Source organism: Aulonocara stuartgranti (assembly GCF_965226115.1).
Source record: "Aulonocara stuartgranti genome assembly, chromosome: 20".
Lineage (NCBI taxonomy): Eukaryota > Metazoa > Chordata > Actinopteri > Cichliformes > Cichlidae > Aulonocara > Aulonocara stuartgranti.
Window position 1 is genome coordinate 22,498,154 of NC_138956.1, and position 24,629 is coordinate 22,522,782.

The 24,629-nt window shown below is 41.5% G+C and overlaps 2 protein-coding genes across 9 annotated transcripts in view; one reads left to right on the forward strand and one right to left on the reverse strand.

Annotated features, from left to right (window-relative positions):
* Positions 1-5: 5 nt before the first annotated feature.
* On the reverse strand, positions 6-3,333 carry taf11 (TAF11 RNA polymerase II, TATA box binding protein (TBP)-associated factor). Its single transcript, XM_082517801.1, has 6 exons — positions 3,011-3,333; positions 2,646-2,835; positions 1,222-1,352; positions 1,041-1,128; positions 836-932; positions 6-747 (listed from the first exon to the last, which is right to left on the reverse strand). The coding sequence occupies exons 2-6, from the start codon at positions 2,811-2,813 to the stop codon at positions 617-619; spliced, it is 615 nt and encodes a 204-aa protein (XP_082373927.1). The 5' UTR covers positions 2,814-2,835; positions 3,011-3,333; the 3' UTR covers positions 6-616.
* A 497-nt stretch (positions 3,334-3,830) lies between these two features.
* Positions 3,831-24,629, forward strand: part of LOC309696527 (ankyrin repeat and SAM domain-containing protein 1A) — a 65,909-nt gene continuing 45,110 nt past the window's right edge. For 4 of the 8 annotated variants that reach the window (XM_082517791.1, XM_082517788.1, XM_082517789.1 and 1 more), the window contains exons 1-4: positions 3,832-4,474; positions 16,043-16,123; positions 16,320-16,476; positions 17,345-17,407. In XM_082517791.1, coding sequence (XP_082373917.1) covers positions 4,305-4,474; positions 16,043-16,123; positions 16,320-16,476; positions 17,345-17,407 — 471 coding nt within the window. In that variant the 5' untranslated portion in view covers positions 3,832-4,304. Of the gene's footprint in view, positions 4,475-16,042; positions 16,124-16,319; positions 16,477-17,344; positions 17,408-24,629 lie in introns of all 8 variants that reach the window. The other 4 variants (XM_082517790.1, XM_082517794.1, XM_082517792.1 and 1 more) reach the window with 4 other exon arrangements.

Genomic DNA, 24,629 nt, shown 5'->3' on the forward strand with positions numbered 1-24,629 from the left:
ACTAGTATAATGCAAACTTGACTTTAATCTCAAAGTACAATATTTACAAATACAGTTTAAACAGAATTTATCTTCTTGTTTACAACCTGCACAAAAATATAAACTGAAGTAACAAATGTCAAGCACCCAGTTTTCCATCAAGTCTGTCTTGAGTTCAAACTATTTCCAATTCCAGTTCATGGTCAAACAACTAATACTATTGGCTACAGAGAAGAAGGGTCTTAAATGATTCGAAGGCTTTTAAATATGGAATCAAACTAAAAATGATGTTTGCATTTTCAGCTTGGTCCTAATCACATTAAAATGTTTCAGTCAAAAAGAAAAAAACATTGACTATTAAAATATAAAACATGTTTTAAATAAAACCATCATTTCTCACTGTTTAGTTGCAACCAATTTAATGATGAGAAAAACGTTTACCCCGACTTTGAGGGGTGAATGACAACTCAGCTTTATTTAGCAGCTGCCTTGACTGCTCTTCAGGACTGCAGTCACTGCCTACTTGGCTGCAAGATGTGTTAAGTGGCTTCATGGTGAGTTTTCCATATGCTCTGCACCACTTATTAAATTACTGGCATTTATCCGTCATCCTCATACAATCTGCAGCTCAGGTGTGTCAGTGAAAGAGAATGTTCTTGTACTTTGTGTTGGGAATCTGATCTCTACTCTTCAGCCTCCTCACTGCTTCCCTCATGTGCTTGGGCTGAAGTGGTGGTGTGTCTCCCCACTTCTCACAAACATCCAGAGCTGTAAAGGCAAAGACACCTCATGAAACTATAATTCATACAACCTCGTAGTCTGGGTGACTTCGGTTTTCTTAAATCCTCCAACTAACCTTCCTCGACAATTTCCCCAGCAAAGACCTTTGCAATACCAGACATGGCAATAACAACATTCTGGGACACCGATGATCCTGTTATTGACTGGATGAGCTAGAATATTAAAATAAGAGACATCAAATCAATACAACATTTTCAGGGTTTTTTAATACTTCCTCTATTATTATTATTAAAAAAAACAAAACAAAAAAAAAACCTTACCCTTTTAATGGCAGCCTTCGGGAATGCAGAACGTCTGTACATTTCATAGCGATTCAGCTGCTCTTCAGAAAATGATGACACCAAAACTCTGAAAATGTTATGGAGTTATGGCGAATTTTCGCAAATTACATGATTTCAAGAATAAGAATGATGATCTGTGAGATTAAAAAGGTCATCTTACTGCATCTTCTGTATTTCATCTTCATCAACCTTGTGCCGCTTCTCCTTTTTCTTCTCAGGTTCCACTTTTAACCTTTTCAAAGGAGGCTGGCCAGAGGTTCCCTCTTCCTCATCTTCTCCCCCTGGTGTTTCCTATCCAGTGGAAGACAAAATTATTCAGAAATACTACAAAGACAGAGACACCACTGTGAAACCACATAACAAAAACACAAATGACAACCTAAAAATTCAAATCTGATCATTCAGGTTTTAGGATTTTTGTTGGTTTAAACTTTTTAGTATACATATGGTCAGTTAAATGATTTTTAATGTAACATTAATTTTACTGTAATACAATATTTATTTAAAATGGAACTGAAACAGTACATTTAAGTTTGTCAACCAACTGTCTAGGGTATTCTTGTTTTGGCTGCTCTCTTTAGGGGTTTCTTCAGTGGATCATCTGCCTGCATCTCATCCTGTTTTATTATACACCAAACTCGTATATGTCCTCCTTCACTACATTCATAAACCTCTCTGTGGTCTTCTTCTTTACCTTCTATCTGTCAGCTTCATCTTTAACATCCTTTGTCCAGTAAATCCACCATCCCTCCTCTGTAGGTATTAGAACCATCTCAGCCTTGATTCTCCAACTTTGTCTCCAAAATACTCAACCTGAGGTGACCCTCTGATATACTTATGTCTAGCCCTGTCCATACTGGTCACTCCCAAAGAAAATCTTAGCATCCTTAAACTCCACCCCCTGTCTTTTTGTTACCCCCACTGTCTCCAAACAACACATCATTGCAGGTCTCATTACCATCGTGTAACCCTTCCACCCTTGCTGCTATCATTCTGGCATAAATGACCCCTGACAAGCGTCTTCACTCGCTCCACCATGGCTGCATTCCCTTGTTCACTTCCCTTTTGCACGGTTCATTGCTTTGGATGGCTGAGCCCATATATTTATAGACACACTCAGTACCTCAGCTCCTTACATCTTCACTTTTAAGCCTATCCCCCTTTCATTCAAGTACATATATTCTGTTTGCTTCTACTGACTTTGATTCCTCTTCTCTCCAACCACCTCTCTTCTATCTGCTCCCTACTTCTCTGCCACTCCTGCTTTATCATGCTGTAACAGCAATCCTCCCTTGGCACCCAATCATTTCCTCTCTCTAGATCCACGGGTCATTTGTTACCATATTTCCATCTCTATCCTTAATCGCCCTAACCTTCTTCAAATACTTTCCATCTTGATTTCTCCATCTACCAGTCGATTCAAGTTCTTTTTCTCCTTCCTCACATACATCTCACTACAAGCCTATGCAGTGCGTCTAGCCTTCCAGTACTCCTGTTTACTTTCTTCATCGCCCTACTTATCCCACTTTTTCTTTTCTAACCTCTTTCTTGAATAACTTATGCAAATGACGCTCCGAAACTCACATGTTTATTTTCTTTAGGCTGATCTTGCGACGATGTCTCTAGGTTTTCATTTGCAGGTTTTTCTGTGGCTGAAGGATTTTCACTCTCCTCTGACTTCAGGTGCTCCTCGTCGGTAGGAGATGTCCTCTTAAGTGCATCATCACTCTTGATACGTGCAGGGTCTGCCATTTTACTAATTTCACTTTAGATTCTGCAAATATCAAAGAAGTTGATGAGATACTTACCCCAACTCTAAAAAGCTAGCTACAATTGGCTAAATTACTTAATTGTTTTAGCTAGCTAGCCCAGAAATTAGGTACATTAGTATTAATAGCAGTGTGTGGATAAAAACTTTACAAAAAACAAACAAACCAGTATGCACATACCCTGTACGCAGCTAGGCGTCAACAAAGCAGCGGCAACAGTCTGGCCGTCAATTTAAGCTAACGATAATTAGAAGCTAGCGGGGGCTAACACATGCCTGATTGATATAATATACCCCAGTACACAAAAGTATATTCTAATGAACGCAGTAGCTACGGATTATATAAATACGTAACCACCTACAGTAAGAGGTACGATGCATCAAATGGCTAATTTCCCTGGTAATGTTGCTAACACAGCATACGCATTTCCGTTTCCGTTTTGTACGAACTTTATTAACACCGCCTTCTGTGAAGCAACCAGCGAAGGACTATGGAAGTAACGTTCAGATGTTAGGAATAAACAGGTCATGTTCGTTCATTTGTTTGTTCGTTTCATTTTGCTTTGTCTTTTTGCCCCTTAATTACAGCGCAATATTCAGTGAATATTCAGGCTGCAAGTGGCTTCTGTCTGAAATAAATAAAGCATTATATATTCCTTGATTTTCTCTTGTTATTTCCCAGATTATCTACTTTCACTGGACAAAATGCTGTAAAACATTTATTAATTTGACCGGAATTAATACGATTAGAGTTGCCTAGCTGCTAATGTCAGGTAGTTCCATTGATAGTAAGAGTAATTCACAGTTATAGTTATTCATAAATATTTATTCTTAATTTGTGTTCTTCTTCTTCTTGTTATTATTATTGATATTATTACTAGTAGTATTATTTATACTTACAGCTACCAATCAGTAATTTATAAAGCGTTTAGTAAGTAATTAAGGGACTATATATGGACGTTTACTGTGGATACAAGAGGTCAGAGGCGAACAGATCTTAAAAGCACTGAATGGGTAAATCCTGCCTGTCTCTATTCAATGCGCCATCTTGCTTATATCCATCCACCTTCTGATTGAAGCAGTAAGGGCGGCGGTGATAGGGGGTATAAATGTGTGTGTGTGCGAATGCGTGTGCGTCTGAAGGGTTTCGGACTGGAGATGCATAAAGAAAGGGCAGTTTCGAGGAAGTGACGGACGACGCTCAGTGGTCTGGTCAGAGGAAGTTTGTTCGATGCGCCGTGCTGTTGAAAGAAACTTTTCACTCCAGTGAGCGCCAGAAGCACCCGTGGATCGGGTCGGACGGATCCGGCGGCGGAGGGAGCTTTTGTTTCCCCTTCACACTTAGCAGCACTGAGAAATAACTTGAGGTCGGGAGAAAGAGGGGCTCGCACAGGAATTTCACTCCCATAACCGACCCCCCTCCCCTTTTTCCTTCTTTTCCCCGCGCCTCCTTTGATTTCTTTCTGGGATCCGCGATGGGAAAGGAGCAGGAGCTTCTTGAAGCGGCGCGCACGGGAAACCTGGCTGCCGTGGAGAAGCTTTTATCCGGGAAGCGACAGTCCGCTGGCGGATCGTCTGGGACCGGTGGAAGCGGCAACAGCGGTGGCCACGGCGCCTCCTCTCATCCGCTCTCCAGTCTGCTCAGGTAATCTTGGGGAAAGCCGAGGCGAGGTGGCTCTGACTACATGGGAGACAGACAGCAGCTTTGCCCCTGGCGAATATTACCCAATCCTTTATTGTTACTGCAAGAAACGATGTTTCATGTTTGCATGCTTCCCTGCATTGTCAAACAATCGCAAGCCAAACCAGTGCAGCGCCCAAGCAGTGGCATGCTTCTTTGTTAGCCTACACCTCCTGTGTTACTGCCATTTCTACTGTAATGTGCACAAACAGCCTGAGAGGAAATTATGCAATTTAACTAAAGAAATCTGTAACGAATCGGCCCACGATTACGTTTAAAGAAACGAATTGCAGATGTGTCAGTAATTATAATGCTTACATAGAGTCTGGACGTGAACACAGTCACAGGTCTGGAGATGGAAAGTCTTCTCACAATTGGATTCTCATTGTTTAGCAAAATTATCTTATTATAAGGAAATCTTTGTCGTATGAAACCTTATTGACTATCCTCAGACTTGTGTGAACCAGGAATATGACTTTCTCTTTTTAGTAGTCACTGGAGGAAGTCCTCAGTGAGGTAAACATTTGATGTGGTTTGTCACATCTACTCTGTATGGTTAGAAAGAGTTAGCTCTCCTTCCTCCTGCTCTCTCTGTCAGCCTTCAGTATTTATGAGGTCACTATTAAAAACTGAAAAAACAGCCCAGAGTTATATAAAGTAGCTATCATACTTGTCCACATTGTATTGTCTGCAATTGATAGTGACTGTGGACATAATCAGATTCAATTACCCAAAATCACACACTGGGTAAAGCTAAAAGATGTACTAAAGGGACAAGCCCTTAGTAGAAGTATACGATCCCTGTAAGGTTGTGCAGATGTTGAGAACATTAAAAAAAAAAAATCAGATAAGGTATTTTTCATTTTGTGTTGTATGTTATCTGCATTATTGGCTCGCCACAGTTTGATTCTTGTTTTTCTCTCTGGTGACAGATCATGTTTGTTTGTTTTAATCATGAAGTTTCTGTGGTTTACACGGTGTGTTACACACAATATGAAAACCTGCAAAGAAAGAATTTAAAAGTCCTTTTGTTGAAAAAGAGTCGACTCTTTAAAAATATAAGGCTTATAGCTTTTCTAAATGCTGCCTCTCATACAACCTGCAGGTTGCCTGTCTGTGGTTAAGTGTATGTCAATCATATAAAATTGCTCCCTTGGGTTTCCCGGTAACAGCCGCCTTCCTCTGAGGGAGAAGTGTTAAGGCAAAGCTCGGGGTGATGCGCCACTGTGTTACTTCGTGGAGACTGCAAGATTTGCTTGAGATTATTACATTAAATTCTCCTAATTGGAAATCCAATTCAGAAATGTCATGCGGTGAAGGCTGACTCGTCTCATCCTCACTGCTCCGTGGGCGGACTGGCGAGTCCATTGTGTCATCTCATTTGTCTTGAACAATCGGTGTTTGGCAATGGGATCTCTGGGAAATTATTGGCTAGGCTCAGGAGGAAATGAATAAATGAATAGGTGGTGTGTGGATCTAAAAAGCTTCTGGCTGGCGACACTTGAGAATACTGGACAGGCTCTTATAAGAATTTGCATGAGTGTTGACTATGACTGGCTGCTTTGGAGGGCTGTTTCTGTTCTGCATGACATTTGATTTAGTTTCCACAATGAAAATGTCAATACATCTAAGGGTATTACAGTGGATTGGTACAGTGGCACAGGCTGTGGGTTTGTATGTGCATGTTTTTTTCCAACCCCCTTTTATCAAAATCTCTTTGCAACCCATTCATCATCCATTGTTAGAAAGTGCAGGCCTTTAATCCCGTCAGAGGAGATTTGATCTCTGGCTAAGACAGCTTTCTTTGGCGAATTTTCGCCTGTTCTGGTTGTGTCAGCTTGTACCTCCGCTTGATTCCATGTTCACTTCTACTTGTGTAATAACACTTTTCCTCACTTCAAGTTGCTTTTCAGGCTCAGTTATATGAGATGACATATAATGACAGTTATTGCTGTTGTCAGTTGCTGTTTGTATTTGACCTTGTACATTCAATATAGTGGAAAAACCTACTCGTTTATCGCAGAAAGAAACCACAGGCGATGCAGATGAGTGAGCTAATCAACTTTTGTCCCATTCCTTGGTGTTTGTGTGCGCGTGTGTGTGGGTGTGTGTGTACTCTGGAATGGAACGCATGTTACGACTTGCAGTGTTTTTGCGCGCAGGCTGTTGTACAGCTCTGCTCGGCTGAATGTCTGCTTTCCCAGGAGGCGGCATCCCAGCCGTTGCCATGGTACAGACACTGACCCCCGGCGTGTTTAACACCCCTGCCGCCCCAAACATTTGTTTCATGGTGCTCCATTAACACCGAAACGAGCTGGGAAGGGCTTCCTCAAGTAGTAAGATCACAGTGTAACCTTTTTAGTACTACAGCACAGCGGCGGCTACTCTATTTAAGTTACATTAATCTAATTTTAGGGCATATATTTACTTGTTTTTCCTCCATACTGTAGTTTTTACTAGAAGCCCTATGACCCTTTTTGAACCCAGAGGTATACAGGAAGAGACCAACACTAGTATTTCCTGGCCCAGGTCATCCAAACACAAGCAGCTGCAGCGGTTACACCGGAGGTAAGACAAGTCCCTGGCAGGGAAAGTGCTTGCCCACTGAGGGGAAATTAACGGAGGAATGCATGGAGTCCTGGACAGACGTTCTGAGAGCTTAGCCAGATGAGGGTTGGTCTCCCAGTTCCACAGCCGTGTCCTTTGTCCCACTGACAAAGCGTCAAATGGTGCTTTTCATATTCATTTCAGCCCAAAAAAGACCATTCTGGGGCTTTTCTATACTTTTTTTTTTTTTTTTTTTTAGTTTTACAAAGAAAATTGAGCTGTCATTTGGACTGAACTGGACCACCTATTAAGAGTTCTTATTTAGCCGTATGCGTCTGAAAGATGTTGACTGAAAGAAGTGGGGCTTTTTCAGTGTTTGGAGATAAACATCGGCTTAAGATATTCACGAAGGTCTCTTGAAATATAGTTTTCCTAAGGGATGTTTTTCTGCTTTCTGAATGCTCGCTAGGATCATCAGCTTTGATACTTGGTTAGCATTTTAAGAGGCTTGGGCAAAACTCCAGATCTTTCCATCCCATTACATCCACAATTTCTGGCTCATCCCAAGCAGACCCATGCTGTCAGGCTGCTGTCAGCCGAGAGAATATATGCTGCAGGAGAACTTGCACCTACTGTCCTTTTGAAAACACTATTTCCTCTAGCTTCTCTTTGTATTGCGACCAGTGTGCAAGTATGTGTGAAGATGGGTTGCAGGGATGACGTGTGTACAAAATGACGGGCTCACAGCGGGGTTTGGACACCCACTGTCCTTAGCTGTGCTTCAGAAAAGCTGGACTTTCTTCACAAAATGTCATTTTGAGACATTTTGCATGAAAGTCTGTGTTAAGAAGGTAGCGTCTACTTTTTCACAACCACAAAGAGCCTCAAATCATTTCCCGGTAGAAATCTGGGCCAGCAGCAGGCATGGCAGTTACATTTCATCCTGTGTTGACCTCTGAACTGAAAGAATTTGTAGCTGCTTCAACCCAGGAGGGAGCAGTGGTAGCTGGGAAATCTAACACCACCATGTTAGCATTCCAAGAGCATCTGAGTTTGGGATGCTCTGCTCTATGCATTATGTTTCCGGCTCGTGTTTGTGTAGCCTGAGAAAGCAGGCTGAAAGGCACTCAGTAGTGATGAATTCCACATATGTGTGAGAGGCGGGAGCAGAAGCCGACAAATACAGCATCCTTCCCATGCAGTATGTAGCCCTCCATATTTTAAACTAGTGCTGGTTGGCTAAAAATAGATTTCATCCAAGTGGGTCAAGGGGTTCTTCATTAGCTTTGTGGGGAAAAGGCTGCTTTGAACCAGTCTGAAATTAAAATATAATTAAGGGGGCCAAACATCTAGATGTTCAGAGACTTCCAAAAGATTTATTTTACTTTGGGGCTATTGATTTGATATTCAATTTGGGGCTATGGTTCAGCTGACATTACAGAGATTTATGTACAGCCCAGTGGAGTAATGGAAAAACATGTGGTCCTGAAACTCGTCTGGTTTCTGAGATAAAATGCTGTCATTTACACTTTCTATCTGCTCTTCCTGCATTAAAGAAACAGAAGTTGATATGACAGCTACACACAGACACCTACACTGACTCTTATGGTCATGTGTTTATGTGAACCGTATTTAACACCAGCTACTAAAAAACGTTTAGTAGCAAATGGACAAATATAAACTAACGTTGATGAGCTTGCTATTTCTGTGTGTGTGTGCGTTTGTGTTTGTGTGTGCCCATTTTGACCAAATTTATAAGAAGAAACTTTCTTGTTGTGTGCAGGCCCACATGTGTTCACTGGCTACTTGCAGCCCCCCGCCCAGACCTTTTCATTTGCCTTGCCTTCTAGGCGGCGTCCTCTTTTATCTCACACTCTGCTGCTCTCAGCAGACTCAGCGGCCCACCTGCTGGGCCCACACCAACCTCTACTCCACCTCAAACTTAAAACATGTTGTACTTGTAGCCAGATTAATGACAGTGCCCCCAGTGTGTTGACACAGGAAACAAATTTGCCTCAGTCTTTCTTTCTTTTCTTTTTTTAAATTCCCCTTTGCTTTGGTCTTCCTGCAAAATGTAAGAAAGAAACTGAACAAAGTTCTCTGGAATGATTTAACCTGTGACTAGGCAGATTCACACCAGACTGTACCTGTGAAACGCAGAAATGCATCTACTTTCATATTCACACCCACAGATCACCACAAAGAAGGGGAGATTAGTGTCAGAGTCATTTTAAAAGTCATTGTGTCAAATTTAAAGAATGACCGTGCTGGCGAATTTCTTCTCAGCAAAACTGAGAATCTTAAATAACTCTAACTGGATTCTACAGAAAATCAATTTCAAGAATTGGCTTGTGTGCATAACAGAAAATAACTGCCTATCAATCCAACAAGATTTGAGCTGAAACTGAACATGAGCTTGTTCTTTCAAGCAAAAGGCTCAGCGGATGCCAGGGCAAACATTCAGATGTGTTTCATGTGCAGGAGCATCAGCTGTGAATCTGCGATTAAAAGTATTCTTGTTCCATCTCATTTTTTTTTACGTCTACCTACCTCACCTCCAGCACTTTCCATGCAAGTCATCTTGATTATGCTGCCTCGCACTGGACTGCTCTGATCATAGTGGGCATATGACATATATTCACACCTCCTGCTGTAACACAGTTGCACTGTGAAGTGCTCAGTGTGGTGTATTTATGAGGCATGAAGTCTTAATCAGGCTTCATCAAGACTGTGTCGCCTGGTGAGCTGCTGCATGTCTGTCACACAGTTTGAAGCGTTTCAGACTCTGGTAGCACTAAAACAAGATCAATACTGTTCGCGAGCCTCGTTGAAATGTTTACGTCACAGTTAGGATTTCTGAAATGAATGAGACTGTTCATTTATTTAACTAATTTCAAAGACCTCTTGCCTCAAGAATTCTTTTTGAAGCACTTTAATCAAAGTGGGCGATCAGTGGGTCCTCCACTTTGATCCAAGCTAAAATATCTCAGCAGCAACTATGTGGCTTGCCTTGAAATTATGGTCAACCCTAGTCCCCAGAGGATACAACCGCAATTGGAACCACAAGGCTTTCATTTGTGGTTCAGAGTAATGTCTGCTGACAACTATTGTAGCGATTGTTATGATATCTCGTAGAGACATTTGAGTCCCCCTCAGGATTCCCTGTAATAACTCAGGTGATCTCTTAACCTGTCGCATAACACTGTTCTCACTGGGATATTTCTGCTAGCTTGAGATGTATAATGTCTACGCCCTAATCACCAAAGCAGGGAGCATTGTGTATCTTCACTGATGAATTTTGCCATAGTCATTTAGCTAACAATAATGTACCTAAACACAGTGTCACACAGCTGTTGGGCATGAATAAAATTCTATTTGATACCTAATACAACATGAGCTCACTATGAGTTCTAGAAAAGCTTCTCCATAAATGGTCAAAACGATAAACCACATGACCAAGAAGTTCTCTTTATCAGTAGCTTTAAGACTTGTTAGTCACAGACTTGTTGAAGCCGTGCCATACTTGTGTCATGCATTTGAAATTTAGTTGCCTAATACGTTTCCCTGTGCCAACTAACTCGTTATACTGCTTTGTAGCTATAAACACGCTCTCCTGTAATTTCACCTGTAACAATGTGTATGATGAGCACGTACTGCTTAATTACAGTCATAGCTCTTCGGTCCTAACATCAATTAGATGTTTTCATCTTAACAGTCTTTTTTTCTTCTTTGTTTATCAAGTCAGTGAGTGTAGTACTCAGCAGGCATAGGGAACTCTGGCCAGTGCTTCAGCCTCTGCTGAGGAGAAGATGTTCGAGTAGACTATTTGGCAGCAGGGCATCTGGTTGTAGCACCTGGCAGCAGTATGCATAATTAAGCCCAATTTCCCTGACTGTGGGCGACATGTGCCAGTCACTGCTGGGCTCACTGCCCTGGCCTAGACTAATCCCTGGCAGTGTGGTTACACTGCTAATAGGCTGGAGGGCAAATCTGTTTATTTGACACTGGGTTCACACACACCTGGGTTCTTATTTGCTTAAACCTACTACTGCATTTTGCCTTGCTCTTTCCCGGGGCTCAATGAATAAACATTTACATGCACTGTATGTCATTTTTACCACCGATGCACTCTCAGTTTAAAAATTAGATATTTGATTATATTTTGCTGGATTATCGTGTTTGTTATGTTTAACTCCAAACTAATAAAAATCCTTAGAGTATCTGACATGACTCTGGCAGAAATCATGTTCACAGATGAAATAATGTGCTAAAACTGTCATTTACATCACACTGTTTGTTAATAATAAAAGAGCTACACGTAATGTTAGCTAATGTAGATGTGTGCAAACGAATGCAGCTTTACTGTAAATGACATGAGTTCACTGGCCCAAGATGATGTAAGCTTATGGGAATGTTGATCAAATAATGATAAAGTGCTGAGGTTTTTATTATACCTGCAGTGCCATGATTTTGCATTTTGCATATTTCTGATACTTAGACAAAGATATTACGATTTTATTCATTAAAGGAACTTCCTTTTTCCTCATAGTCAACTAATTGCCCCCTAAACGTATTGCTTGTTGTACCAACTGTTGCACAAACTTACAGCCAGACATTTTCCTTCTGGATTTTCTGGCAGAGAGCAGAATTCATGGTTCCATCAATTACAGCAAGTTGTCCCAATTCTGAAGCAGCAAAGCAGTTCCAGACCATCACACTACCACCTCCACGTTTGACTGTTGGTATGACGTTCTCTTAATGAAATACTGTATTTTTCCTGATATGTAACAGTCAGACTTTTTCATCAGTCCACAGAATATTTTCCCAAAAGTCACGGGCATCATCAAAATGTGTTTTGGCAAATGTAATACAAGCCTTTGTGGGTTTTTTAGGGGGATTTTTTTTTTTTGTTTTTTTTGGTCAGCAGTTGATTTCACCTTAGATGCCATTTGTGTCTCTTTCTTATTGTTGAATCATGACCTCTAACCTTAAGTGAGGCGAGTAAGGCCTGATTTTAGATTTAGATTTTATTCCAGCTTCTGTTCTGACTTCCTGGATGAGTTGTTGATGCACTCTTGGTAGGCTGACCACTCCTGGGAAGGTTTACCAGTATTCATATTTTCTCCATTTGTGCGTAATGGCTCTCAACGTGTTTCCTTGGAGTCCCAAACCTTTTCCAGACTGATATCAGTCACTTTGTTTCTCATTTGTTCCCAAGTTTCTTTTTCTCGTGGCATGATGTGTTGCCTTTAGTCTACTTGACTTCACAGGCTCTATTTAAGTGACTTCCTCCTTTAATGGGTCTGGCAGTAATCAGGTCTGGGTGTGGCTAATAAACTTGAACTCAGCTTTCCAAAAAAATGTAGTTGATCACACTTAATTCATGATTTAACCAGGAGGAGCAAAATAGTTTTCCACACAGGGCCAGGTAGGGTTGAATAGCTTTTTTCCTTTTAATATATGGAATTACCATTTAAAAGCTGAATTTTGTATTTACTTGGGTTCTCTTTGTTGAATATTAGAATTTGTTTATATAAAGTGTGACAAATATGCAGAAGAACTAAGAAATGAGAAAGGGGTGTGATCAGTCTGCTATTCATTGCTGACTAGCTTTAGATGAGTCAGCAACCCATACGGCCTTTGTACCCGACACCCACCATTAGGTAGCAAATTTAGTCATAGGGTTTCCCCAGCCCATCTATCAGTGGCTAAAACAATTATATTCAGATACCTTGATTTTAATATTGTTTGAACATTTTGAGATGTTTGATGCTCTAGTCTCAGTTTTAATTTGTATACTGCCTGCTGTTTAAACATTTTAAGCAAGAAATATTGTAAACAGTGGGACTAAAATGGGATTTTACTTGCTTCTATTACTGGGTTTATTGAATATGGATAAAACTGCAATACAGACTTGATTTATTTTCCGTGTATTCAACATGATTTAATTTCAAGACTGAAAATCATACTTCAGTGAGATAAATTGGTCTAAATAAATAATACATCAGTGACTTTTGGACTTGAGGGAAAGAAAAGTTTATTATTAAGCCTAAATATTCAGTATATATGACTAATATAATATTGTTAAACCAATAAAATAAAGACGGTAAAAATAAAAGATGGAAAATGCTCTTATCCATCCTCATCTCTTCGTAGCCAGGCTTTGTACAAAACAGAATTACAGTCCTCCAGAATCTCTTTCAAACTTAGGCCTCATCCTGCTGATATTCCCTCAGGCAAATTAAGGATTAGCTCAGCCTTTCAAACAGGAATTCCTCAGTCAGTTCCCATGAATATGCCCCCTCCCAAACCAAATCAGCTCCGTTTTGACCATTGCCCAGCTATGGGCCTAAGCCCCATCCCTCAGTTAGGTTGGTTGTGAGCCGTAGTAAGAGGATGAAGTGGATTGTCGAGCACCACTCTGACTCATGCCCTTGAGTACCACGCTGCCAAAATGCTCAGAGGACGTAACACTTGTACTGCGCTTAAAGCTGCTGCTGCAGGCACCTCTGTTAATAGCAAACTGAAATACTGTGACAGTGAGAAAATGTAATGAGCTGACATCTTCATTCCCTCTGCGTGGAGGTGATTTTGATAGGATTAATGCTATATCCCTGATTAAAAGTGAAATATTGCGGCAGTAGAATAATACGTGCTCCTGTTTGTTTGTTTTTGTTTTGTTTTTTTATGTTTGGGGTCATGAGGATGATGTGAAACACTGTTTGTTTCTGTGTGGTATTTTTAGATTTCCCCTCTTTTTCTAGTGGCAATAACACAACAGAGATTCATGACAGATGAGGAAGACCAATATGTAAACACAACCTAAAAATACAGACTTAAAGGTTATGACTTAAAATGTGAAAGGGAAATCTTGCAGTATGTCTTATGATACAGCTGACTTCTGTCTTGCACAATGTTTCTTTCTGGAAGATTGTCAAAATTCTGGATGTGGATATACTACAGGATACATAAAAGTGCACAGTAAACTGTTGCCTTTACTTGTGTAAGACAATGGCTGCACCAAAATCAAAGGTGCATGATCTTGCATCTCTCCTACTTCTTTTTTTTTTTTTTTTTTTCTGCACTGTGGCACATTTTGTTTAATTCTCCAGTTGTAGTCACTGCTCCATTCATGTTTATGTTCATTTGTATATGGGATTTCTGCTTTAAGCAGTTATATAACTCTTTATCTAGGACAGCAACTAGCGGTCTGTTTCAGTCTCCCTTTTGATGTGTTCAGTGGACAAGCAAAGGACAGTGTTGCTGTTCTCTCTACTGCACATTTGGTTACTTTTAAAAGACAGGAAGTGAATTTGTGTGTGTGTGTGTGTGTGTGTGTGTGTGTGTCTGTGTGTGTGTCTGTGTGTGTGCCTGAAAAGTTGACATAATCATAGCTCACATATTTTCCACTCTCTAACAGAATTTTATCTGTCCCTAACATTTCTTGCCACATGTTCCCACTATTCTTTCCTCCTGGCACTGCTTTTGATATCCCACTTCACGCGTGCTGCCTGACTAGTTGGGATGACACCCAGAAAACCTGCTGCAAGAAATAAACTGCTTAGGCTGTTATGAGTTGTAGAGTGGCGCGTCTCTGCGCGTCCATGCTCTGTCAGGTCCATTGTTCTGCAGGCTACAGAGCCTTCCAAGACACTTATTTAATGAGACGGCTCTGACTGTGTAATTGCAGGCTGTTCTCAGAGCTATTATGGGAGATGTATTTTAAGGGGGCAAAACAGCCATTACTGCGGCAAAAACGAGCCGTGAATGTGGAGCAAAGTCACACTCTGTCAGTGGCGTTGATATAAGGGTGAGCATCCACTGCCACGCTGTCTACACACTGATTATGTTACAGATCAATCTTCAGTGCATCTTTAAATGTGTTTGACTCCCAGACCGTGTGTTTAAATTAGTTTTTACATTGTAAAGAGTTGGAAATGCACTGTGCTGCTGCTATTCTTTTGCCCGGTTCTCTCCAGGCTTCATTCATAGAAGTTACTTGCTTGCTAGCATCAAAATTCCTACCAGTAATAATTTATGAAGCTATCCAGCTGTCAAGGCAGTATTTTGCATTTCAGACATCTTTCCCAGAATATCTGAAAAACCAAATAAATTTTGAAAAATTCTCATCTCTTTTTAAACAAATCTTCTTAAATTTATGATTCTCTGTGAGGCCCAGCTGTTTTGCTCCAATTCTCTTTCAGTATGCCAGATGACTCTGGTCTCACATATTTGGTTCACTAGTGCTGGGATTTCCTAGTCACATGATTTATTTAGGATGTTTTAAGGTCTTTCAGAGAGCCTCACTATCCCGTCCTGGCACTCTATCTCTCTTTTAGCTCTTGAAATTACTCCCACTACTCAGTCTTTACCACTGCTCCTGTCATCATTCTCCTCCCTCCTCCCCACAGTGCTCTTTGCAAATTAAAAGAAACAAACCAATCTAAGCTGACAGCTGAGTTCAGCTCAAATAAATGAAAGGCCAGCAGTAGTTTAGCTCTCTGTCTTACACTTTACCCCATCGGTGCCTTTTGGCTCCATCCCAAAGCTTTGTTTATTGTTAGTTAGATTACATAACAAAAGCCTATTCTACATCAGGACCTCGGCCAGAATAATCAGGCTTTGGTTGCACAGACTTATTGTAGATGAGCTCATCTCAGTGGCTTCCTACTGCTGGCAGTACTTTTTATTTATTAATTTTTTTTCTCTTTTTCTGTATTCCTAGTTTGATGGGGCTTTTGGCCCAGTGCTTCCTCATTCCTGACATCTATCTTTATAAAGAATAGGAGAGAACATGAAGGTTTGCCACCACCTTAAAGTAGATGTAGCCGTGAGAGACTGGAGCCGTGAGATAGCAATCAGAACAGCAACAGTCACACCTGTGGATAGACTTTACAGAGGGATGGGCAATGTTTGGTGTAGGGTATGGTATTCCTGTTGTGTATTGCCTGTTATGGAAAACTGACAATCCTTTCTGCTTTTCAGTATCTGGAGAGGCCCCAATGTGAATTGCGTGGACAGCACTGGATACACCCCTCTTCACCACGCAGCCCTTAATGGACACAGGTAGATTAGCGATCACCGTTTGGAATTCGGGAATACGTCTGTTTATGCTCTGAAATTTAATGCAGTCTGGCCTGGCAGACCATTGTACAACGGGGAAGCTGAATCTATTGATTGACTGTTTACTAAGGCTCTGAGTATTTATTAATGTCGTTTTTATTGTTGGCTTTTTCTGACCTATCTCTTTATTCGTCTACAGCGAGGTGGTGGAGGTGCTGCTAAGAAACGAGGCTCTGACTAACATCGCAGACAACAAGGGCTGCTATCCTCTCCATCTGGCTGCGTGGAAGGGAGACGAGCATATCGTAAAGCTTCTCATTCACCAAGGACCTTCACACCCCAAACTCAACGAGCAGGTCTGCCCGTGCACTTAGTCATCTATGTTAATGTGCATGTGTCAACGTTGGTCACTCTTACACTTCTGGTTTTGCTTGTACGTTCCCCATGCAGTACATGTAAGGGAAAACCGTATTGAAATGATGTCACTTTTCAATATGTGTGTCTGCAGCAGACCCATAAAGGCCTAATGGAAGCTTGCTAGCTCTCTTTTACGCTAATGATTCTTTCCTTTTCAGCACATTTGGTCTCTGGTAGTGTCAAGATGACCTTTCTGATGGTTTAAACATCAACTATACGACGTTTATCCTTTTCTAAATAGACTAAAATGGACATTTTTGCAATAAGAGTCATATAGAGATAGTAAAAGTCTAGTGCAGTATGGCATGTATTTGAATAAGATGAACGTTAAAAAGACTGATGAGAGTACATGAACTCCAGTGCATCTTGAGCCTCAACTTCTCCTTTGATAATGTGATACTTGAAGTGCTTTGACAGCTTGCTAGAGTGAAAAGTGCTTGTTTCCTCTAACCATTTTAACTGTTTTAACTCCTACATTTGATATTTTATTTGGTTGCTTACTGCACAGATAGCTTCCAGACTGAAACCATCCCTGGCCTATCCTATTTGAGATGAGGAGAAATGACCCATAATGAGCTTTGCAAACCTAGTCAGAAACATTCGGTCAAACAAACATTCGTCTGTAACCACAAAGTCACTCAGAAATATCTTGGTTTCATTGTGTGTCATTTCTCCCTGCCTGTTCATGACATCTAAATGTTTTTCTTCTCCTTTTTATTTAGTTTGGCTCATTTGTGACCATCACTCATTTGTTCATTGCTTGTCTGAACCAAAACCATCGACCTATCTTCTGTTCCTCCCTCCCAGAGCTCTGTAGACCATAAAGAGTTCAAACGCTGTGGGCCCTTTGACCCCTATATTAATGCCAAGGTGTGTACACAGTGCTGCCAAAACTTTTCCTTTAAACCTCCTTCTTTGCTTTAATGCTGTGTTGGCTTTCTGTGCTTGGGTGTGTTTGTCGCCGTTGCTTGTGGGGTCACTCTGCTGTAGAGATATGGGGAGGCTTTTAATTTCGCTGCTATCAGTCAATCTCTGCTCTCATGCTTTCTCCACATGTTGTGCTCTCCAGTTATATTGAGATGTTATGTTTACCACGGGGGATTCTGTTGTACTAGCCTCTTGATCATGATTGTGAATACATAAGGTGTTGTATTAAAATGCCCTTGAAAGTTTAGTAAATGACTGTCTTCCAGGGGACGCTGTAGGTCATTTGAGTCTTTTTCCAGTGGGTAAGAAAAACCTGATTTAAGTACCGTAAAGTTGTTGGCAACACAGAGTCAGCTGTAGAGGATTATACTGGAAGGATACGCACACCACACCATCAATTAAGCTATTATAATCATTACGGTATTACTCCAATCTTTCAAAGGCTGAAAGTTGTATGAGATAAAGAAGGTCTTCTGTGAAATCTTCCACTGGCTTTCGATGGATTAGCACAAATTACGGTTTTCATGGTTCCCAGACAATAAAGTACGATGACTTTTTTTCCTAAGGGGCCAACATGAGATTGAGATTTTTGTTGTCAGAAATAAATGTCTTAACAGATGGAAGATAGCAACACTGGTTACAGGGATTTTTATCTCCTTGAAGAGGAACAGAAACTTTGATCCCTGTGTGTTTTTTGTTTGCGTTTTTGTTTTTTAATCCATTGCCGCCGTGAAGCAATAATTTTCTGTTTCATTTTATGATCAGATAACGGGAAAACAAACTGCAGTATTTTGTGTGTAATGCTAATCAGCCGGAATTAGCATTATAGCATGCTGAATTAAATGCTTTTACATGACAGATGTGGAAAAAGTACATTGACTATATAAGAATGAATATAATCCATCCGTGTTGATGTATAAATTGACTGTTACTGAAATGAATTCACCTGGGAAGATTGAATCAAATCACTTGACATGTCAAAACTACAGTATATTTTAATCTGCTGTTAATACATTTCACGAAGGATAGACACATACTAGTCTTTTATGTACAGATCATAGGTAACAGAGATTCATGTGAAGTAACTACTTGCTGTAGTACCTGCTATATTCCACCAGGCGCAACCCTATAGCATTCAGCTACCCAGAGAAGCCCCAGTCACAGCCTTTCTATGTGTGTGCAGAGTGCTCAGCTGGCAGTGTCATCCTCACAGTTAGTGCAGTGTACAGGGTGAACATGCTGGTCGCTCCATGATTTGATTTTCTGCAGGCAGGCAGTAGATAAAGCCGCACACTATTTTAGTACATTGTCACGTTTCCCCTGGACTAATCTTCTTAGCATTTGGATGGGAAGGCTGGCTTTCTTTAGTGCTGATATACAGTACATCAGAGCATGTATTCTGTGCATTAGTTCTAATGCTTTTCCGTTTATTCTAATTCAAGGATTAAAAAAAAATAAATTAATACTAAATAGAGTGTTTTTGTTCTGCTGAGATGTCAAAAATGTCTCAGTGTAAACACCTCTGAGATAGTTTGTGCTCCACTCCTGGTCATGAAACTGAATAATTGATGCCTTGTTATTAATAAACCAGAAATCAGGATGCAGTGTGGGTGGTGCAACCCTGGTTGTGGTCATGGTTGATGGCATCATGTGACTCAGTAGACGGTCTGTGCTCTGAATCCAGATTCATAACAATCTACATCGAGAGCTCAGTCGCAAGAGAATGGGAAAGATGGGAGGTTTTCAATGTAAAAGTCTCTTTGAATCAACGTGTGTGTGTGTGTGTGTGTGTGTGTGTGTGTGTGTGTGTGTGTGTCCTCCTGCTCCCACATCCCAGTTTGTGCTTGCTCTGCTGAAGAGGGGAAGAGGTGAGACATTGTCATAGTAACAGTGTCACGGTTTATTGGTCCTGCGGTGGCAGTGAGAGACCCAGTGGAGAGATGCTGGCTTTGTGTAAGCTGGTGTGGTTGAGTAAGGTGTGCAGTGATGCTGTACAAAATGTCTTAGGGACTACAGCTTCAGAAGTAACTCTCTCAAGAAATCATTCTGGATTGAGTCCAGTTTGCTGTCATCCTGGTCCAAGAAGTTAGCCAAACTAATGTTTATTCATCATACCACCATCCTGTCTCCTGCTGATACTAACCTCTGTGGGAAGGCCACTTTGATGATGTTTCAAAAGCCTCAGCAGGGGAGTATTGGCCACTAGCCACAGGATGTGCCCCCCACACCAGTTTGGTTAGGGATGTAGAGTATATTCTGTTCTTGAAATTTAGCTGAAGATTCTGGAGTTCAACAAAAAGTTAACAAGTAGCTATTTTCAGACTGAATCTAAAAACTAATCATTGTTTTCGTGATTATTTTCTTAAACATGTTTATTAGTTTTAGTTTTGTCTTGTACTTTTGAACTGCTAAAAACTGGTTGGGGAAAAAGAAATCATGGAACTTTGTGGTTAAATAGTAATACACCAGTATATTGTACACTTGCAGACGTGACGTGTCATTGATGTACAGATGTCCAAGAGTGATATTTGCAGTCTATGCAGTGACTGTAAATGTTAATTTGATCTACAAGAACTGGAACCTGGTTGGGTACTTGTAGACGTGTTTATTTCATGATAAAGGAAAACAAATTTGCAATTAGTGAGAAGAAAATGATGAAACAGCGGAAAGAAAGCAAATAATAATGATAATCTCCTCTTACCGAAAAATGAATCAGTCGACGTTTCCCATGCAGGCAGGATCGTGTCATAGTTGGAATGTCGGCCTTATTGTTATGACCATATCTCATCCAACACCCAGTCCGGATGTTCAGCATTAATCAGCCTTTTAAAATATGTTGAAAATTTTAACCTGCAGTGCAAAGCTTAGTCGTCTCTGTTACAGCTGTTGCTTCCTCTTCAGTTCTGGTAAACCAATCACTGCTGGTGAATGTAAAATGCAGCCCTGCTGGTAGGACTGTCACCACAGAGATGAGAATCAAAACACAGGTATACTGCAAAATATAAAGAGGATTTATCTGGTACTCATCAGCTTAAGCTGGATTCATAGTCCTGCATTTGTGTCTATTTGTGCCGCTAAGCAGAGAGAATTCAGCCAATGTACAGGCTACAAACACTTACTTGGTATTTCCAGGAAGCTGGGGAAAAAACCCAGTAACCACAACGAGCACTGATCTGAAGTACAAACAGTGCCTCCAGTGGAGTGTGATCTGTTAGTTGCTTTTTGTCTGTTATCACTTATTCTAAGATACATAACCAACAAGAGCAGCCTACATTACTGGGTAATAGGCGGCTAAAACATGTAGATGTGTGTTTGCTAAGTAGCACCTACTAATGCACTATGCCACAGCGATGCTGCTAATGAGCGTTGTGTTCACTGATTTGGCAAGAGCTGGTTCATTTCTATGTAACGGACCTTCACTCAGGTGTTCCAGAAACCCTGCATGTGGTGCTCATTAGATCATTTTTATCACTGACCTCCTTTTCCCCCCCTTTTAATAAATTACCATATTTGACCATTATAAATCTTAGTTTGCCCAGACTTGTCATGCTACCTCTCATCCAGGCTTTCTTATATAGGTCACTTGTCTAATACGATATACAATAGGCTGGTGAATTCTGACCCAGCCTCAGAGTCCAATCCCCACTCTCCTGCCTCCCTCGCTTCCCCCCCTTCCTGACACCATGACACCCCCCTCCTCCAATCCCTCTCTCAGCAGCAAGACATCTCCCCCCCTCCCCTCTTCCCAAACATCTCCCAGTGTCACAGTGGATCAGGTCAGGAGACAACTGAGGAAGCTTCGCCCCAGAAAGGCAGCAGGCCCAGACAAGGTGTGTCCTAGGATGCTAAAGGCGTGTGCTGCTGAACTTGGGGAGCCACTACAACGAGTCTTCAACCTCAGTCTGCGACTGGGGAGAGTGCCCGCCCTATGGAAGACATCCTGCATCGTCCCGGTCCCCAAAAAGAACAGGCCCAATGAGCTGAATGACTTCCGACCGGTGGCACTGACGTCACATCTTATGAAGACTCTAGAGCGGCTCTTCCTCAACCTCCTCCGACCACAGGTACAACATGCCCAGGACCCACTACAGTTTGCATACAAGGCGGGTGTCGGAGTGGAGGATGCCATCCTGTACCTCCTACACAGAGCCCACTCACACCTGGATGGGGGAAAAGGCACGGTCAGGATCCTGTTTCTTGACTTTTCCAGTGCCTTTAATACCATCCGGCCCTGTATGCTTCAGGAAAAACTGAACAGGATGGAGGTGGACCCCTGCCTGGTGGCTTGGATCTCCGACTACCTCACCGACAGACCACAGTACGTCAGGCTGAAGGACATCACGTCTGACACAGTGGTCAGCAGCACAGGAGCACCACAGGGAACTGTGCTGTCCCCTCTTCTCTTCACCCTGTACACCTCTGACTTCTGCTACAACTCTGAATTATGCCATATTCAGAAGTTTGCAGACGACACAGCCATCATGGGGTGTATCTGGGATGATCAGGAAGAGGAGTACAGAAGTCTGGTGAGGAACTTTGTCGCATGGAGTCACACAAACCACCTGCAACTCAACACCTCAAAGACTAAGGAACTGGTTGTGGACTTCGGGAGGTCTAGAGCAGGTCCACTGCCGGTTCAGATAGAGGGGGAGGAGGTGGAGGTGGTCAACAAGTACAAGTACCTCGGGCTGTGGGTGGACAATAAACTGGACTGGTCATGCAACACAGAGCACCTGTATAAAAAAGCCCAAAGCCGACTGTACTTCCTCAGGAGGCTGAGGTCTTTTAACATCTGCAGGAAGCTCCTGAGGATGTTTTACCAGTCAGTGGTTGCTGGAGTACTTTTCTATGCTGTGGTGTGCTGGGGGAGCAGCACAGCAAAGAAGGACTCATGCAGGCTGGAGAAACGGATCAGGAAGGCTGGCTCTGTGGTCGGCATGAAGCTGGACACTCTGGTGACAGTGGCAGAGAAAAGGACATTAAAGAAACTGATGGACATTATGGACAATGCTGGGCATCCTCTGCACACGGCCATTAACAACCAGAAGAGTCTGTTCAGTGACAGGTTGCTTCTCCCAAAGACAAGAACTAACAGACTTAAAAACTCCTTTGTCCCACACGCCATCAAACTGTTTAACTCCTCTCTGGAGGGGAGAGGGAGGGGAAACAGGAGGACAAAGGAGGGAACAACTAAGCTGTAGTGCCTCTTCACCTCACTGTGCAATACCTTTTGTGCAATACTTTTGTAAATAGTCAACGGTGCAATAGACTCAATACTTGAAATGTGCAATTCACTTGTATTTTTATTTTTTTATTTTTATTCCTATTTATTCTATTTATCCCCTTCGTATATTTTATTTATATTGTCTCTGTATTTATATATATGTGTGTGTGTGTATAACTCTGTAACTTCTGTCGGTGCTGTGCTTTTTTGGAAATCGAATTTCCCAGAGGAACCCACCCGAGGGATTAATAAAGTTCTATCTTATCTTATCTTATCTTATCTTATGTGCTTTACATGTCCCCACACACAAGCCACTTCAGAGCCATCTAAAATAAGTATCCAAGAATGGAACAATATTTAATGACGATAAATGGAAATGCTTTAGTTTGGTGCAGATTTAAGCCAAGCTCATGTGAGACTATATGCAGAAATGAAGCCGATCTTATGCCTTGCTCTCTTCGTGCGCAGTGGAAGTTGCTGATGGAAGCAGTAGATGCAATATTTCTGACTTGGGCACCTCATTATCAAGCCGAACAGAGTTTCCCTTCCTTCCTCTAGGCATAATGTTTGCAGTGTGACAGCACGCTCATTTATCCCCTCCGTCTGCCACTCTAGTGTCCAGCTCATGCCTCGTCAACACTTTGCACTCCCTTCTGCTCTCGGCTTGTCCTCCAAGACCTGTTCTCAACTCATTCATGCTAAGAAGTGCATGAAGTATGCTTGACATGCCCCTGAGGGAACAATGTTTTTTTTGATTCCTTATTTTAAAAAGAGCAATCAGGGTTTCAACATTGTCATAAGTGTAAGGGTGTGTCTCCCATGTCAGTTTTGAGAAATTTTGGGGACAGAGCCGGGGTGTCTTATTTTGATAGTTTCCCTTTTTTTTTTTTTTTTTTAATTTTTTTTAATATTCTGTAGCTGTATTTGAAAGGTGGTGTATTTTAACAAGTGCAATACGAAAATGAAAAAGGTAGAAAACACCCTGTGCAAAGAATTACATTCCATGGCTAGAAGCCATTTAGGCATCCATCTCATTACAAGACTCCAAAGCCTGTAATCCATTACTGTAGCCTGCCTTCATATTATTGGTGCTCTGTGTTATATGCAAAAACAAAGGGCTTTTGACTAATAAAGAAAAATACCAAAGCTGAAACAAATGGCTACTTTTTTGTGATTAACTGTTTTATTTATTTATTTGAGCAAAATATAGAACAGAAATCAGCATTTCTCATCAAAACTCTCCTTCTTCCTCAAACTCCCAAACAAGTCACCAGTGTTCTTTAATTATCCTTGGCTACAATTATACTTAATTTAAATTGTTCCATAACTCATAATAAACCTAAAAACATTAAAATTGAGTCCAGCTGCAAATGACTGCTTCATTTTTTTTAATAACTTCTTTTTTCAGTATAACAGCAGAAATAGTTTAAATAATTTTATCAGAAGCACCCAGAAAACGACGCTTTAGTTCACGTGTGTGAGATCTGTGAGCTGTCTGAATGTACAGAAGCTAGCAGGAATTCAATCGGTGACACTGGCATGCACTGAGGATGGGCAGCCCTTTGGCGCACTAGCTGCAACAGCTGCTCAGCCCACCCCTCCACCACCATCACCCACCACTACTACTACTACCACTTCCAGAGGCCAGGCTGACGTAACCTCTGCTTCGCCCTGCTGCCAGTGAGCGTGTCACGTGACTGCGGTGGCTAGTCAAACCGTGTTACCGTCTCCCAGCTGCAGGTTGTGAGAACCATAACATCCTGCCCTTCTCTCTGTCACTTGGGGTCTTTCTCCCTCGTCTCAGAACATTCAGCAGCGTGATAACACAATGGGGTGTAATCTCCAGATGTTTTTGGTTAAACCACGATTTGTCAATCAGCAGCGTAATCTCTTCTTTGACGTGCTCTGTGGTCAAACTCAGGATGCAGCTCCACACACCGT